The sequence below is a fragment of the Anopheles funestus genome, chromosome 3RL (assembly GCF_943734845.2).
Source record: "Anopheles funestus chromosome 3RL, idAnoFuneDA-416_04, whole genome shotgun sequence".
NCBI lineage: Eukaryota > Metazoa > Arthropoda > Insecta > Diptera > Culicidae > Anopheles > Anopheles funestus.
Window position 1 is genome coordinate 57018707 of NC_064599.1, and position 19392 is coordinate 57038098.

The following is a 19392-nucleotide window of genomic DNA, read 5'->3' on the forward strand; positions in this document are numbered from 1 at the left end:
TTCTATTTTTCTGCTAACATTGGCCATTTGTGCTCCGCTTTACTGGCTATGCAATTTTTCTTATCCTTTTCTATGAAGTTGTGAATTTCGTAGCATGTTAAATACATTTCAATAACAGAAAACAACCAATTAAAATAAAAAGTGGATAAAAAGCACCAAAGGAAAACTAAATATATTAAACATCGAAAGATTTGCATTGTTTATACTTTATACAGCATTATGCAGTTAAATTACTAATCGTGCTAAACAAGGTCAAAGAATTGATAGTAATTTTTTTATACAATAACTTTTGAGTTGGTTGTAATATGTATGTGCGAACAGAAATTTGGTTTATTAAAGGCTAAAACTTTTATCCAATACAGCAAATCAATCATTAGCACGATTTATACAATTTTCTGCATTATTACGAAAGCAAATCACGCTTACATGTTGCATCATACGCCTAGTGTAAATCTAAAACAAAATGTAACAAATCCCAAAACGATTATTTCCCCAATTTTCGTTTAAAACATCCCTCCCTTGTAATTCCTACGTTCAGCAAAACACTTAGTATTCCTTTGGCGGAGCCTAGCTTCCCGTGAAATCTTTGATCCCATCCCATTATTCATCCCGTAGCTCTTCAAGAGCTTTACCCTAAAAATACTATTCCCCATAACCGTACGATCGTATGGATGGCCATCAGGGACACGATAGCAGCACCTTTCACTACCACTCCCGCACTACGGAAGCTATTGATTTCGAGCTCATCGAAATCGTAGTGTTGCGTGTGGTTGTAATTGGCAAAATACCAATCCATATCCTCACGCTTCCGTATCTCATTCACACTATCCGCATCGGCATGATGGTGACTCGACGGTGACAGGTCGATAATGTTCGGCGATCCGTAATGACGATCTCCACTATCGGTTTCGATCTTGGGTACCACTCGGTGTTGCATTCCGGGCGTTGTGTTGGGGAAGTACGGTGTCACGGTAGAAGAAACCGGTGCGGGCACTTTTTCAATGGTAGATTTGCCCACCGGTGGTCGATGCCCTGATCCCGGTGCAATGAGCGCCGAAAGGGACGATGGAGTGTTGCTGGAACTGTCGTAAAACTCCCGGGTGGGTGTACGCGCCAAATCACGGATCGTTGGATTCGGTGTAGTGTACGCCTTGTTGAAGCCACCGCTTACAGTAGAACCAATGGTCGGTGTAGCCAACTCGATTGAAAGACGTGTGGTGAGATCGTTGTCGTTATGTTGTGATCCTCCCTGCGAATTCGTTTCGGATTCATTTTGACCGCCATCAATGTCTTCGTCGTCGGCAGTTTCCTCATCGTCGTCAACGGATTCATCACCATCTTCGTCGTCCTCTTCCATTTCGGAATGCGATGGTAACGATCCCGTGGCATTATTTCGTTGTCCAGCATTACCCACGGCATTGGTCAGCTTATCGTTCAGATTGGTGAGTTTCGGTGGTACCATCGGTGGAAGGTTTTCTTGCTTTCCCGGAATGTGATGCGTTATTCCATCAACAAAATAAGGCGCACTGTTGTGCGATGGTTTGATAGTGGCTTCAAACTTATTCTGCTGCAAGTAACGCGTCGGTTCAGTTACCAAAGGTACACGCTCGTTAAATTCCGTTGGCCACTTGCCCGGTGGTTCGTGCGTGTAGTTTTGATTAATAACCTTCAACGTCGGATCAGTGATGGGCGTAAATCCACCGACCGTACCAGGAAGCATCGGTGTAAAGCCACCTTTTTGGACCTCCACCGGAGGCTGCTGTCGGAAGGATGTTTGGAAGTATGGGCGATAAAACAGATTGTTCTCGTTCGTAGCTCCGGCATTTTTATCCAATGGATCCGACGGTGTTTTCAGCGTTACCACCGTATCCGTCTTAATGCCATCGTTCCGATAGATGATGCTCTGTTCCGGTTCACCCTGTTTGTATACCTGTACGCGTCCCTTTGCACGTGTTCCGCCCGATGCTCGATTGTTTGCATTACGTCCTGCACCACCGAACATTTTGCCAATGTTAAGGCTCGGTATGGGCAAACCGAAGAAGGTAAACGGTGATCCTGAATCTTGCCCACCAGCTGGAGGTGGTACACCTTGTGGAGGACGCTGGAACTGGTTGAACTTATTGTTGTTAAAATCGACAAAGTTTGTAGTAAAATTACGCTGTGAGTCTTCCGCGAAAGGAGTATTGTTGAAACGTTGACCGTTTGCTAATCGAGTGTCATTCAATGCGTTGGGATAGTCGACGTACTGATCGTAGAAGTAGTCACTATCACCCGGAGACGGTGACCCTGGCCGGAATGGAGGTGATGGTCCTGGCGGTACTTCATAATTCTCGGAACCTACACATTCATCGTAGTCGAGCGCACGAACAAACACATCGCCGTGATCGTTTGTCAGCGGATGTTCGCCATTTTGTCCTGGGGCCGTTCTTGCTCCGGTTTGGCAATCGGTACGCGATAATCGCATATCCAGTAACATCTTCCCATCTCTGCAGCGAGGACCGGGATAGAGGCTTCGACTCTCCTGCAGCCATGCCATATACCAAAGCATCTCGCAACTACAATCCAACGGATTGCCTACAAGACAACAACAAATACGCTATAAAATAAAGAATCATTGCAAATAGCGCCAATTCCTTATCACACTTACCGTCCACATCGAGTATCGCAATATTCGTACGCAAGCTTCGAAAGATCGGTTCCGGAACGCGTGACATCTGATTATTGCGCATACTTAGCACACGTAACCGAGGCATTGTGGCGAAAGGTTCACCTTGAATTCCGCAGATTTTGTTATTGTCCAGCTTTAACTCCACCAACCAGTCGAGGCCACGCAGAGGACTCGGGGTGATCTTGCGTATACTGTTTCCGGTAAGATCGAGCACTTCCAGATTTCGAACACTTCGCAAACCAACGCTATCGAGACTGCGGAACTGATTCGCTGACAGATTAAGGTACACAATCGAGGGCGAGCGATAGAAGCTGTACGGTGATATGTAGCGCAAGTTGTTCTGTTGTAGATGTACGGCCTGAAAAGTACAAAACACGGTATTACCCAACGAACTCTTCCAACTCAACCACTGCTATTTACCTGTAAACTGGGAAGATCTTCAAACACACGATCTTTCAGCTCCGTCAATCTGTTGTCCGCTAGTACGAGTTCCTGCAATTCAGGCAAGTTCCTCAACGAACCATGCTCCAACAGCGTCAACTCGTTGCTTGAAAGATCCAGATACTGTAGCAACGGTAAGTTCCTTAACGAACCCTGATGCAGCTGGTTCACCTTGTTGTTGGAAACCTTCAGCTCTTCCAGATTACGCCAGGACACCAGCACATTCGGCGACAGTTCCGTCAGTTGATTGAAGCTAACATCAAGCTCACGGAGCTCCGCTAGCCCGGACAATGATTCCGGCAATTCACGCAGCTGGTTCGACGAAAGATCCAAAGTCTGCAGTGATCGACTGTTGCGGAATGCTTTCGGTGATATCTCCACGATGCTGTTACGTGACGCATCGAACTGCTCCAGCAGTGCGTTACTATCAAGCAGATTATCCACCAGCACCTCGATCCGATTTCCCTGCAGGTTAAGCTCGCGAAGATTTTCCAGCGGACTAAAGCACCGTTCGTGCAGTGCGAGCACTCGATTATCCTGCAGGTTCAGTATCTCTAATCGTGCCAAACCGGCGAGACTTCCATCGTCGACAGACTGCAGCTCGTTGCGAGCTAAGCTTAGGACGCGCAGCTGTGGAGTCGGCTTAAAGACTGCTCTTGGTAGACGTGTCAACTGGTTACTGCTAATGTCCAGCATGCGCAGGTTCGGCAAATCCCACAGCTGACTGGCAGTGGTCGGTGGTGGTAGTTGCGTGATTTTATTGCCATGCAAATTCACTCGCTCCACCGCAACCGGTAGGCCCGGGATAAACTCCTGCAAATGGTTGTTTCCTGCATCAAGCTCAAACATGTGGTTCATATCGCGGAACGTTGCAGAATGGATAAGCGTTAGCTCGTTGAAAGAGATGTTGACCGTTTCCAGCATCGGTGTGTGACTGAACGCGGCAGCATCAATCACTGACAGTGTGTTTCCACTGATGTCCAACCGTCGAAGAGATGGAACACCGACGAGCAAATTCGGATCCATCCGGCGGAAGTTATTGTACGAAATGTCTATACCTTTCAGTCCAGGCAGGTTCCAGAACGGCATCGGCAGCTGATCGTGTAGCGAGTTGTTCTGCAGCCGTAGCTCACGCAATCCCGGCATCGCCATAAAAGCATCCCGTTCGATCATACGGATGCGATTCTGATTCAGATACAACTGTTCTAACGTTCCATGTCCTCGCAGTGCACCGAAGGGAATTGCTTCCAGCTTGTTGTAGCTCAGATCGAGAAAACGCAACATCGGTAGTGCATCTAGCAGCGATCGCAACTCTTCCACGCGACCAATTTCGTTCTGCTGCAGATGCATCATTTCGACGCCACTGCCCGATGCCTGCAGGAAGGATTCGGGATGTACACGTCGCAGGTAGTTGTTCTCTAGATGGACGAGCTTCAGACCAGGCGTCCGATGGAATGCACCGTGGAAAATCTCCGTTATACCGTTATCGTTCAGATATAGCTCCTTCAGCGAAGGCAAATCTACGAAACTGCCCTCGCTCAGCTTCGATATCATGTTGCGATCCATACGCAGCACCTGTAGATTGTGAATGTCCTTCACCGCTCGGCCGATCATGCCAGCGTCCGTGATTTTGTTACCGGACAGCTGAAGCGTTTTGAGGGACGGCAAACCCACGAATGTACGCAGATGTACCCAGCTGATGCCATTCTCCGACAAGTTAATTAGATTCAGTTTGGGCAGATCGTTAAACAGACCCGCTTCTAGCCGGTTTAAACTACCGCTTCCTGTCACGTGCAACGTCTCGAGACTGGCCAAATCACGGAAGTATTGTGGTGCGAGCTCTATCAACGAACCACTCTGCACGTTGATGTACCGCAGCTTCGGAAGGCCCGAAAAGTCAGGAAGACGTTTAAGATTTTCGCTCTGTATAGTGACCGCTTCTAGTTTGCGCAGGCCAGTTAAACTATCTACAGGAATGCTGCGCAGATTACGCTCCACTATGAAGATCTCCACCAAGCTTTTGTCCAGATCGTTAAGCCATCCGTTCGAAAGCCGCTCCAGACCGTTGTGGCGCAGCATCAGCCGTAGAATGTTTAGCGGTGCAAACGTTCGTCCGGGAAGCGAGGGCAGAAAGTTGTTCTCCAGAATAAGCTCATCGATGGGACGGATGATGGACTTCGAAACGGCTTTTAAACCCATCAAAACACGTGGTAAATCACTATGCGAACACCTAAAGGAAGTATTCGGGGAGAAAGGAATGGCATAAGCGAATATGGAGTGATTCAAAGATTGTCCGATTCTTACCATATCTGTATTTCACTGCCACGCTGTGAACACCGACACGGTAGAATGATGTCTTGCGGTGGACATATCGTGTCCCGTTGTGCAACTACCGTCGTTACAATGTAACACAAGATTAATAGCAAATTTGCAAGTCGGTTCATCTTTCTTATCCGTCTGGAGTAACACTTTGTGTGTATGGTTGGCATCATTTCTCTAGTACGGTGCCGTACTTTGGTCGATTTGGTCGACATCTCAATATTAGCGACAGTTGGCATCGTTAACGAATGATGTGAGGAAGGTCATTTTCTTCGTGAGTTTTACTTTCCTTCGATATGCACCTTACCTATTGATGGAAAACGGGTTTGTTTTAAAGTAACTGGGAGTAAGAGAAAATTCGTTTCACGTTATGCTTGTCGATTTAAAATTATTCATGCTTCTTAAATGACCGTAACCAATTGACCCGCTTTGTCTGCTTTGACTAAAGCCCCTTAAACCTAACTTTTAGCTCCGGAACGCGCGCCCAAATCTGTGTTCGTTTGTGTACAATTTTCTTCGGGCTCGTTGACCACCAACAAAGCCCCCGGTCCCACACAGGAGCGTCAAGTTGAGAATTAGTCTCGAGGAAGTGAAAAAGAGAATAAAACGCAATAAATACCACCCACCAGGCTTGAAGAAGCTTGCCACCGACAATTTCGTTGACCAAGGTCATGTAGCCGAAAGTGAATTTACACGCGTTGCCGAGTCCACTAGCGGGCATGGGGATGGGAGAAAATGGGCTCATTGTTGACATTGCACCGCAGAAATTAAGATTGGGCACGATTGCGTAAGACTGTGGCGCAACTATCATGCTGCCGAATCTCGGAAACACTGAAAAGGGAAGACTCAAAGCGACGAACCCCTCTCTGCTCCGGGCGTAGCAGACTCGGCCGGCGTCAAGAGCAGCTCATTCAAATGATTTAAGACGCATAGTTCCGCCAATCGTGTACCATCGCGGGCTTGACAAGACAAGCTTATTTATGTTCGCGGGAAACTGCAACTGGCAATCACTGAAGCATGCTTCCGAAATGAGTCTTTTTGCTGCAATGAACGTTTGCGTCGTTTCGGTTCGTACATAAATTTCAAATGTAATTTCATTAGTATTTGCAATTTTTATTCAAACTGCGATGTTTCATTTATACACAATTCTTGTTTATTTTGAAAGAATATACTTATTTTGAGATTTTAATATAAGGAGAGAATATTTAGCAGCGATAAACACTTAGAATGTAATTTTAGGGGTTTTTTTGAGGAAAATTTCCTCTTATTTTGGTTGGCTTGCGTGGGCATATGAAAATATCTTCATTTCAGAGTAACTAAAAAAACGTTATAAACACAAAAAATAATGAAGTTTTTATAGAGCACTGTTGCAAGAACCAACTTTGAGAAACCCAAAAACTTTGTTTCGACAAAACAACGGCATCGGAATTTAAAAATATGTAAACAGCAGATACTTCAACTTACAATTTATCATTTTTTATTGATTTATTTTATCTAAGATCGAATGACGAACGTTTAACGTTGCAAGAATGATTATCGGCCAAAAATGTGTCATTATTAAATAAAATAAAAAAAACTTAAGAGAAATATATCAATACCTTTCGCGTCACCTTACGCCTGTTAATCGGAACCCTAGCCATGTATGTCAAAAATAAATATTGCAAGCATATTATCCAGTTCGCTAGTCGCCTTTTTGATCAAATCATCTATTGTTTTGGCCTCAAAATGGCTTGCATATATTCTCCTATTTATGTTGGGTCAAAGAATCTCGATCGTGTTGAGCTGGGGCAACTTGGGAAGGTATACATTCTTAGTGGCATTGCCAACCGTTTCACTTGATTTTCTTACTCGACTGACTTGGATCGACGCTTCCGCAAGTCAATATTGACATTGATTTTGTTCAATTTTTTACCGTTTGGTTTATCACTCCGCCTTTTCGACCCAACACATTGCTACCTTGCCAACGAAGTTATCATCTTACCAAAAAAGGATCCACATTGCCATCAGTCTTCCGTTTAAACTTGTGGTATTTTTTCCGATCACTTAAAACGGATCGGATGGCCGGAACCATGCTCCCAAACGATAGATTCTCCTATCTTCAGATGTGCCAAAATCATGTAACAGCTTCCACGATCGTATCCGGCCGGCATAAAGTGTGCCACGATAGCTTATTTTGCTGCTAACCCGGATGGAGCAGGCGACTTCAACGAACTACAAATCAACATTTCTTCACTCTTCTGTCCGCAACCGCATCTGCAGCGACCGCAAATAAAGTGATAGAGCTATTAATTTTTTACCGTATATAGACAACTAGTATACTGATAGGTTGGCCAACTAGCTAGGGGCAGGGTAGTCGCATGAAAAATAAGACAAATTTTTGAAATTTTGAGAATTTGATTCTACACAGACAAATTCGATAAAAGCGAGTTTTTGAGGATCTCCGCGGTCTTTTATAATATAGTTTATCTCCGGAATTAGCTGTAAAACCATTTAATTCTGTAAGGACGACTAACAGGAGTTTTGAAGATTTAGAAGTAGAGCTACGCAATAGAGCACCACCAGTAGTTCCTTGCAATGAGTAATAAAGAGAAATATTTTGGTAATTTCCTTTTTCCCTCGGAATCAGGGTTTTTTATATTTTTAGTATTTATAATAATTTTTTTTACATAAATGCTTCAAAAAACATAGATCGCTAATACGCTTGTGCTAATACGCGAATTTATGAAGAACTATATCACTCTTTTTTCTTGTGTTTTGCCTAAAAAAAATATCTTCTTACTATCGTGGAATCATTTTTTATTATTTGTTTAATTTTTTTCATCGGTGCGCTTTAATATTGATTAAATTAATTCTTGATTGTGCTCGGCTTATTCAAAAGAACCCTTTTAATACTCAAGAGAACTATTATTGGTTTAAGAGATCTTCCTAAACCAACGAGTAGGAAGCAGTAGGGAAGGAATTTTTACTACATTTTCTAACCATAATGTGGCAAATCGTCATTTTTACATACATGTAGCATAACATTCACTTCTCTCTCATTTGTTGTTATTTCTTCACAAACCTCCTCGCAAACACACAACAATATACGAACCGAATTCCTTCAAAAGCTTTGTTTGCTATTTTGACAGCTATCATGCATTGAATCGAATGCAGTCCCATGTCGCTGCCGGAGCATACAGCACAGGCAACATCTGATGCAACGTGGAAAAACGGTTTCTTCTTTCTATTCCTTTCCTACGCTGTACGGGTGGCGGTCAGGTTTCCTTTTCCACCCCGTCGGTGACGGTCACGCTCGAAGGAATCCCGTCGCTCCGATCCACGATCCCATTCGTTCCCTTTCCCTCGCGGGCCTATGCGCAAGGGTGTTGCTTCTAGCGCATACACCCTCGCACGCGCATCCACCCACGTGGTACCGTACGGATTGGCGCAATATTCGTTTTCGTTGAATTTTCCGACTTTTTTTCCTTTCCTTCACGCCAGGTGGATTTGCGCGTATTGCTAACCTAGATTGGTGTCTACCATCGGTATGGTGGTGATTGGAAACAGTGAGAAAAAAAGAAGCCCAAAGTTCGAGAAGTCCCCGCAAAACCAGACGCTCTGGGACGGGGGGAGTGTAGCAGAAGGGGAATGAAATCGGGACAAGCGCCTTCCAACGGGTGGAAAATCCTCCATGTCCCTAGCTACCTATGCGTCTGCCAGACATTACGACAAAACAATTGCCATTGAGAGTGAATCTGACATTTCGGTCCGTAGTCGAGCGGGCAGTCTTAAAACGCAGTTTACGCCACCCGGTACGAAGGTGTTTGGCGAGGCGTGAAGACGTGATGCATGCCAACGTCCACCATACGGCCAAAGTTTGGTTGGTCGACCATTCAATGTGTTGAGGGAAAGGTTGCAAACATTCCACTTTCATACACATTTTAGCAAAACAAAACAGAGAAGAAAATAAACTTTTTATTCAAAATTCGAATAAATAATTAAAGAAAATGTAAAAACAGTCCACATGTTACTTTACAACATGTGGAGTGACAGTCATCTCTGGCAAAAAAAGGCAAATAGTCTCCTTTTTTCTCTCGTTCGAAAGCATTTTGCCACACTCCATTTATTGCGTTTATCGCTAACAACAACAAAAAAAGCGGGAAGCGAATGTACGCACTCCAGACGATCCAGTTCGAGACGCTAATCGCTCCAAAAAATAAACTTTACCGTACATTGTCATCAATTAGGTGGCTCTAGTTGGGTGGCGCAGAAGCAGCAGCGACACAAAACCATGGTACGGGAACTCACTAGCGGTTAGCACTATTAGACACGCTTCGTAATAGTTTCTGCGTAATAGTCCTCTACATGTGTCCTCAGGCATGCGTGTACGGAGCTTTGTAGCCAACGTTTGCAGACGTTTGCCGAAACGATTTCAACAAGAAATCGGTGTCATCCAGGTACGCAAATCGCACCGATTCTAGGGCTTTATGGTGCACGGTTGGTTTGATGAACGTTGAACAGGCGGATGAACGAAAACGGAAGGAATTCATATCCTAGGATGTATCGGAGCATGTAATAGGATGTCGTTTATCGATGCTACAAGCGTATGGGGCGAGTTTTCCTACTGCCCTAGAAATCAGACGTCTTTAAGAAACGGCAAAGATATTTTTTTTCCTTTAAAAAAATGCCCTTCCATATATTTATTGCAATGGAAATGAACCTGCCCTATCCTATGTAGTGATGGATGAATTATATTTTTTTCCGTAGTCCGATCGGTCCGACTCCTGTTGAATCACCCATCTCTCCCAATCAACCCATCCGGACTCATCCGGAATCGATCGGACCAATTCGGACTCATCCAGACTCGATCGAACTCGGAGTCGACCGGACTCGCCGGAATCGATTTTGATTTTAAGTCAGAGTTGAAATCAATTTTTCATGCGCGGAGTCGGAGTTGATCCACGATTCAATTCCGGATTACACATCACTAATCCTATGCGCTGGTGAAAGAGGCCGAAAATAGCAAGAAAGCTTGTTTCTGTAATCAGCTTTACAACATATGATGCGATTAAACCATAAATCAATCTTAAAATTTTCCCCGATGTTAGTACAGTACCGTAATCCGTATCAAACCATAATCCGCAACTGTCACATAAATCACTTACGCCACCGACGCAACAGCACGTGCGAGCTTTCGAAGATAAAAGCGCGCAACTCGGTCTGGCTGTGATGCTTTTGTTTTACGATCCTCTGTTTTGTCGTACACACTGGAAGCACCCTTCCAGTGGTAACCTTTCACCCGTCCGCCTCACAAAAAAACGGAGGGTAAAATAGATTCGTGGTTTATTATTTTAATTATTTTTTAATTCAACAATTTCTACACTTCAACACAGATGTTTGCTGCTGCCGCTAAAGCAGCGTACCAAGTGAAAAACAAAGCTGATCAACGGAATACACTAAACAACTGAAAGATCAACCGAATACCGAACGAAACAAAAATAAAGATGGCAACATCCACACAAAAACTCACTCACTAGCGGTGCATCACTTTCTTCGTCGGGATCGTAAAATTTCACTGTTCACTGATCACTTTCCACCGTTTTGCTACTAGAAAGATGCCACAGCCGTACACATGCTTGTTCCCGAGCCGTAAATGTAAGCTTTAAGCCTTGGCTTTTGCAATCCGATATGTGTATTTATTTATTTTTTTTTTACATTTCCTTTTCACTTACACTTTGATTGATTGAGGTTAGAATATCACTTTCTTGTTTTTAATTAATATTTTTAATCTTTTTCTTTTTGCTTCTTTATAAAAACTTGTTGATTCGCCTTCAACTCGCCTTATTGTTTTCACAATCACGAATTTTTGGTCGTGCGCTTTATTGGTTTCGCAAAAAAAAACAAAAAATATGCGCCGTTACGCAAATTGGTGATGAATTATTATGCACATACACAATTTATTACGATGTTTCGTGTTTGGTGACTCACTTTCGCAACTGCACCCTGACGTGTTCACTGTTTGCGTTTGCATCAAATCACGGAAAAACAGGAAAAACTTGCGCGAAAACCGAAAAACCGAAATAAAAAGGCACACAGGTTTTAAGTACAAACTTTGGCTGGAACTGCTTTTTTTTATTTTTCTGGCTCTTTTATTATTTTTAAAAAAGGTTGGTAAAGATAAAATACACACACACACACAAACCACACAACACTAATAGACGCGCAAAGATCGACAGCACACGATCCGTTCACGGGGAGCTTTCGATGATGTCTGAGCTTAACTTCATTCGCGTAGGTTGTATTGTGTAAAATCCAGTTCCGTTTCGTGCAATAGAGGGTTTTTCTTCACAAAGACTCCCTCTCCTACACCTCACACACACACATACACACGCAAACGCATTCATAAACGGCACTTCTATACGCCCGGAAAAATCCTCCACCTACCACCCGGTACCACGGACAACCCATTGCAGACGAATTACATTTCCACGGTTGAAGGAGAAGCTACGCTCGTTCATCGAGTCACCGTCATATGGGCGATGCTGCTGCCCCGAAACCGGTGGATGAAGATAGGTGCTTGGATGGTTTGAATAGATGGTTAGATGGATGGATGGATGGATGGATGGTTAGGTTCAGTATCTTTGAATCGAATGTGGCGAAGGAACAATGAAACGATTGCGAATCGCCACCAGAAATCCCTTCCTGTTCGCTCCCTATTTTTTACCTCCCCTGTACCCGCGTTGGTTTTTGGTTGGCCATGGCAACCACCCATTCACTATTGCGTTACAACGATCATAAATGTTGATCAGCAGCAGCTGCTGAATGGGAAGGAAGCAGGATCAACGTAGTTTCCGATGTTTTGTGAACGCGATTGAGCAGTGCGATGCGTTGAACGTTAACGTTTGATACATTATGACATTAACTTACAATGCAAAAAAAAATTGTTTGATTTGTAGAACTAAGTACCACTAAAGTCATGAAATCTTGTAATATAATACATGCGCTGAATGATTTGAACTGCTTGATAAGGATTCGCTTGCTTATCTGGGCCTGATGATCAATTTCTGCTGACCGAACCGTGACCGAAGTCGTGAACTTTCTGCACGGTTGTTAGTATGCATAATTTATTAATATAGCCGGATGGATCATTGTCGAGCTATCGCATGTACCGTTTTTCCACTTGCATACAGGGTGACGTGTTTAAGAAAGTTGATAAGAAAGTAAGCTTTTTTATTATTAGTAAAAAGTTCAAATATTAAAACAAAACAATAAAAGAAAACGGGTTTAGTATTGTTAAATCAATAAAATATTTGAAATAGTTAATAGCAATGCTAACATTGATAAAGTTTGTTTATGATGATGATGATGATGATGATGATGATGAAGGTGATGTAAAAGTATTCATTTTTGACAAATAAGCATCCCGTTTATTAGGGCGACATTGTTCATTGTCGCATGCAACAAACGTTATATACCATTATCAGTTCAACCTCTTTTAGTGACAATTTCATTCGATAAGTCTGTCAGCTGCATCCAGCTGATTCACCGAATAAAAATGGCACAAAAATTTAAGCTCACGCAGCACATACAGTTCGTACATACAGCAGGGTCGTAGACCCATTATCAGTACATATCTTCATAAATATTACGACATATCTATAAAAGAGTTGCGAAGATTATTATCGTAACGTAGGTGTGGCAAGAATAGCTACTAGACTACCGTATCTCGTCTAATCACCCACCATATCAAATATAATTCCCACACACGAACGATAAATTACCTTTATCGGATTTTTTCTTTGATTAACGTCAATCTTTACCATTCATAAAATGTGTTTACACAATATGGTCTGATTTTCTGTTTTACTCTGTCATGATTTTCTTGTTCTACTAAACTTACATATAGCCTTTCCTTACTGCAGTGATGTATTGGAGCATAACTGGAATGTTTTTTTTTCATGCAGGAAACTTGCAACTCTTTTTCTCAATTTTTCGTACTTGTGTGCGTTATTTGAACCAACGAAGATTACTCAAGAGTATTGTAGTACTTCATCAAATTCGCCTAATAACATTCGAATATAAAGGATGGAACGGTGGAGGGGCAAGAGGAGGAGATGGGCAGGGTCCGAAAGGAGATGTGAGTTGTATGCCAAGATAAGGAATAAAATTCGGTTTGTTTGACTGTACTTAACAATTTTACTTACTCTCAGTCATTCTTGCTCTCCAGAATTATAAGCAATATCCAGGGTTATTTAGGATTATTTTAAATTTATTTTCTGTTTGGACTAAAAATACTTTCTCCTTACAGAATCCAACGAATTAACTTTAAGCGAACTTTAAGCGAACAAATTATTCTACCAAAAACGATCTATCTAAATTCACAATTTAAAGGTCTAAACTACCACAAAACTAAGACACAAGAAAATTGTGAGACATGCTTCCGATTCCGGACAAAAGGATTATGCACGCGTTAGACCAGGGGTTGGTACACTTATCACGAGATAAGAGCCAGATAGCAACAATAATCTTTCGAGTGTCGTGGTACTGAGATCTTGTGCTTTTATCGAGGACTCCCGACATTTTATATCGGATTGAATAAAATCGCCTTAAGCTTATGGCTTACATCAATAGGAACAAATTGTTTGTCATTAAGATTTCTGATATGTTCTTCTCTGTAGCTAACTTTGGATAACTTTGCCTGCTATTTCTACATAGATTCCATGAATTTTTTCTCTCTCGTCGTTTGATAGAGAGTTCCATGAGTTGTACAGGCGAGGTTTGTTACTGGTCCTGTTTTGACAAGTGCTAAACGAAGTAAATTAATCGAAGGTTCTTATACGTAAACTGAGATGTTATATACAAGATTACCCTACCTATTCTGTCTTAAATATACCTATTTACTGTTCAGAGTTCTGATTGCATAATTCAAGGCGCAAAAAATCCTGTTGACGTTTGCACTCCACCGTAAAGAGCTCTCTTGTAAGAGTCTTATGTAAAAATTTCTTTAAAATATAAATAACTGACAAGTTCTGGTAAACCATTTCGATTTTGTCCACGCCAATTTCAAATCTCATCCAAACAAAAAAAAAACAATCATTGCATTAAATGTTTTGCCTAATTTTATTGTTTGCCACATTATTGGCCAACAAGCTGGCTAAATCACAGTCGTGTGCAAACACACGGCAAATATTGCCGAGGACACTACACTCTTCTACACACTTTATGAGCCCATAATTGGTACTTCCTTGAGGTGCCATATTTAAGTGGCTTCGCTTATGGGTGGCTTTGTGCCCTCCCCAAAAAAGAACAAAATAATAGAAACAATGGCAAAAAAATCACAATACAAATTAGATGCATATTTTCTTTCTCCGTTTATAGCAAACTTCCGCTCCCTGGATGCGTGCTGGTCATTGACAGCAAATGGTGACAATTATGGGGCTGTGTCCATTTTTCCACCATCGCCTACAACGCCCAACAATCGACCCTTTATTGCCGCAAACAACGACGAACGTAACTAGCTTCAGTGCACTGGCTTTTCCTCTAACAAAAAAGGCCCTTTCTAAAGGCCCATACTTGCAAAAGCCATTTCTGTGTGCGTGGGCTCTTTAAGCCTGGTGGCTTGCTACATCCAGCTCGGCGCAGGTGTTAATCGTCCGGTTCCACCCGACGAGTGCGATGTGTTGTGTAGCACCGTGTGTCCATCACCTTGACGGTGTACGGGTATTGGAGGTGACACAGGGCCCGTAAAGCATTTCGCAAAACCGAGGGCTCTTTCTAAACAATGAATCTAAAATTAAGGAAATTGTAATTTGCCTCTTTCTTCAGCCAAGCACAATACTGTCGGTGGCCAGCATGGCTGCGCTTACGCCCGCTGAAGGCCAAACCTTCCCGATCTACCGAAGGGTAACGCTTTCCTAATCACCCTCTAGTGGCGCAACCTAGTGGGTGTTCCGTTTGACCTCCGACCACATTGCAATGCTTCGGGGCACGTTTTGTTCAGCTTGATGGAGGCAAAATTTTTGTCAAACAATATGCAAAACGTCACCTACAGGTTCAGGGCATTCGTCAATGCACCGGACGCAATCAGGGCCCGTGCTGGTTAAAATAGTTGACCGTGATCGTTGATTGCTGATCTTCATGATCGCTGTATTCTGAATCAAAATGTATGTTTCTTTACCAACTGCAATGATGATGCAGTGTGACCGATTTGTTCAATTGTAAGCTACTGACGGCGTCACAATGGCACCGTCATCCGATCACCAGATTAACTGGAAGTTAATCTGATAAATATAATGGATGGGCAGTTATTGGCCGCCCATAAACGACGTTTCGCAACGTTTCGCAACCAATCAAAGTTCAATATTTTTGAACTGGTAGGTTTCAAGCGAATTTCAGATAATGTGTCGTCCACATAGTTGTCTATTGCCGTTTAAATTGATAACGATATCATATTTTTTATCTGTAGCAAAATATCTTCAAAATTAATACAACGGCTGTGTGAAATCAAACTGTGATGGCTCAACTGTGGTGAATCATCGAATGACAGCTTTTAATGGGGCGTTTAGTAAGGTTCATAAAAAATTTTACATCAACTGGCTGCTTTTCGCGGAACTACGAAGTAACGCTTGTTTACTGGAGGCGATACATTGATTGTTGTTCGAATGAAGAAGTGACTAGTCTTCTTAGTCTGATAATTACGATGTTAATGATAGTGTTTGTGATTAATTTGCTCTCCAGATGTTTTTAGAGAATTGGACTTAGAAACAAAGAGTTGCAATTGCTTTTGTGGAATAAAATCTGCTCAGTTTACCGCCTTTAGATATGGCTCCGAAACACGTTACAGTTTTAATTATTAATCTACGAGGGAATCATTGAAATTTTGGTAGCCGAAACAAACAAATATACCTTATAAAAGTTGAATAATGTAACATTATCACAAGTGGCACGAATGAAACAATGTAAACCAATTAATTTGGAAAAGAAAAAAGATGCTTGGATTATTATTATCGATGGTATTGATAAAAGTAAATCTGGTTGCAAAATATTGGTCAAAAATTAATTAAAAATGTCGCGGAAAAGATTCGAGATATTATTTATTAATCTCGATTTCATCGATAACATGTCCATTTCCTGTAAAGATGGATTAGGAGAATAAAAAATAAATAAAATTAAAAAAATATAAAATAAATTATAAACCACAAGATAAGTATCAGAAAGTGTACGCGAAAGGAGAAAGACTCGTCGTGTATCTTGTCTTTTTTAGTTTTAAACAAGTGCCATCCATTATGTGGATGACGCGGCCCGATTTGAAAAATTCCGTAGCAATCAACGTATTAAATAAAAAAAGAATAAAAAATAATGAAAAAAATAAAAAAACTATAAATTTGATAGCTAAAAAAAATAAAATAAAAAACGATGAAATCTATAGCCTTAGTTTTTTTTTTTGAATAATTTAGCAAAATTTATAAATTGATGTATTTTAATGCGAATTTGTTGAAATAAGTTTCTTTCCACTCAAATGATGCTTTAAACAAAAAAGAATAAAAAATAATATAATAATAAAATTAACAAAATTCTAAAAACTGGAAAATTTCCTAAGCCTACATCCTTAGCTTTTTTTTGGGAAATTTAGTAAAATTTATAAATAAATGTATTTTAGTGCTAATTTGTAACTCAAATGATACTTAAATAAAAAAGAATAAAAAATAATAAAAAAAATAAACAAAAATCTATAAATTTGCCAATCTCCTAAGGCTATAGCCTTAACTTGTTTTTTTGTTGGGAAATATAGAAAAATTTATAAATTGATGCATTTTAATGCGAATTTCTTGAAATAAGTTTCTTTCCACTCAAATGATGCTTTAAACAAAAAAGAATAAAAAATAATATAAAATTAACAAAATTCTAAAAACTGGAAAATTTCCTAAGGCTACAGCCTTAGCTTTTTTTTTGGGAAATTTAGCAAAATTTATAAATTGATGCATTTTAATGCGAATTTGTTGAAATAAGTTTCTTTTCACTCAAATAATGCTTTAAAGCTTTTTGCCCCAAAATCAGACAACGTTGGTTGTAAAGTGTATCACAATTATGCAAACATTATGCAACTAAAAAACATATTCCCGGAACCTGTTCAATATTTCCTTCTAATAGCCTTTCTCATAGTATAAGATTTCGGAGTCGGTCCCACCAAATACATAGCAAAACCATCTTACATTAAAAGTTTCATTTAAACAAAATATTTAATTATCTACAGAATTTGAACACAGAAGCAAACCTTCATTAAACATTCAATCAAACATGATCCAGGAAGCATACTAAATATCTCGGAAGAAGCGATTAAAAACGTACCGTCCGGAAGTCCAATTATCTAAATGAATGGATAAATTTATGCAAAATCTTCACCCGAAATTGTTTCCCGGCGGTGTAATCAACCGTTGACCTGACTGCAGTTCTAAAGCTGTTTCCGCGTTTCCATCTACCGATCGTATCGTCAACCATGTTAGAGCAATATCCGAATGCAGATGCGCATTGTTTCATCGTGATGATGCTTCCTTCCTCTAGCAGTAGATGAGAATGTTCACGACGAAATCGTGAGAACTGGCCAACCATCTATCTATCTTCTCCACAACACGCACAATGCGGTGAGTTCATGGCACCATTTCTGGCTTAAATTTGTGACCACAGAGTAAAGCATATTTTTATTTTACTACTATTTTTCAATGGTCAATGTCAGTCGTCGAACTTGTGACGTTCTGTGAAAAGATGGAAGATCATTCGAACGTTGATTTTTTTTTGGTTCGCCCAATCGATACAGTCTTGCGCATCTGAAGGCTAACAGATGTGTTTTTTTTTTGTTTTGCGTAAGCCAGCAAAAGTAAGAAGTAGAACTCATCCCCAAAACAAATCACTCCCACTAATGACGCGAAACAATTATCTAACAGCATCAGGCGATCTTGCCAAAAAGGTTCCAAACACCTTAAAAATAGCTTCTCGCGCGAAGACTGATTGACGGGCGGCTTTTCGTCATCGTCTGCGCTGTTGAACGGAAAAACATAAATAAAATATACAAAGACTCTAACGACCTTCGTTACCGTCGGTTATAAAGCATTTTTTTTTTGCCCAACGCCCGGAAGTGCTGGAAAATTTTGCCGTGCGTTAAATATATTTGCTTTTCATTTCATTTTAAGCGTACAAAGTAGAACCATCGTCGGGCACTGTGCGCACATAATTATGCATGCTCTCAGCACTATCATTTCGGTGCATAATGTGTGCTTATGGGGTTTTAATTCTTGTCACCAAAAAGTTACCGCTATCGGTAAAGACCATCTTCGTGTCGTAATTACACTAGCTTGATCGCAAATGGCATCGCAAAACGTTCACGCGGTTGCGTCACAAACACGCTGCAAAGCAAACTGTTGCCATGGTAACAGTAAACGTCGTGCGCCAAAATGCTGTAAGAAAAAAGGGGGCAATCTTTAGATGCAGCAGTACCTACCAGCGGTACAAGGCGGTAGAAAATGGATGCTCTCCAGTAGTAAACAATTTTCCACACGACGGATTTGCTTTGGTGGTATGACGACCTACCAGCAAAGTCGAAGTTTAAACACAACAAGGATATTTTGGTTGCGAAATGTATGATACAATCCTACAGGGGTTTATCTTTCTGGAGCACCTTCCATGCGAACAATCGAAATTCTTCATTTGACAACACTTTGTGCACCACTCCGGTAACGGTGTTTGATGCATATGTTTGCACATTGCATCATATTTCACTAACCCACTGAGCTTAACGACCCTGAAACAAGTGTCGATGAGGTTATGGAACACACACCCTTCTGTTGGCTTGCTATACCATCGTTCGACACGGGAGTCGGTTTTGCATTAGCGAAATACAAATCCCACTTGCGTAGAATACACGATGAAGGAGTGTCTAGTAACAGCGATGTTTGCGAATTCATTATATTTGTGTTTCATTAAGTTTCATT

The 19392-nt window shown here is 41.3% G+C and overlaps 2 protein-coding genes across 2 annotated transcripts in view; one reads left to right on the plus strand and one right to left on the minus strand.

The window, feature by feature from the left end:
• The window catches only part of LOC125770221 (L-threonine 3-dehydrogenase, mitochondrial), a 114197-nt gene that overhangs the window by 89535 nt on the left and 5270 nt on the right, over positions 1-19392 (plus strand). The gene's annotated exons all lie outside the window — the stretch shown is intronic.
• Positions 250-6785, minus strand: LOC125770131 (protein artichoke). Its single transcript, XM_049439450.1, has 4 exons — positions 5414-6785; positions 3089-5339; positions 2648-3026; positions 250-2574 (listed from the first exon to the last, which is right to left on the minus strand). Exons 1-4 carry the CDS (start codon positions 5665-5667, stop codon positions 629-631), a joined length of 4830 nt encoding a protein of 1609 aa, XP_049295407.1. The 5' UTR covers positions 5668-6785; the 3' UTR covers positions 250-628.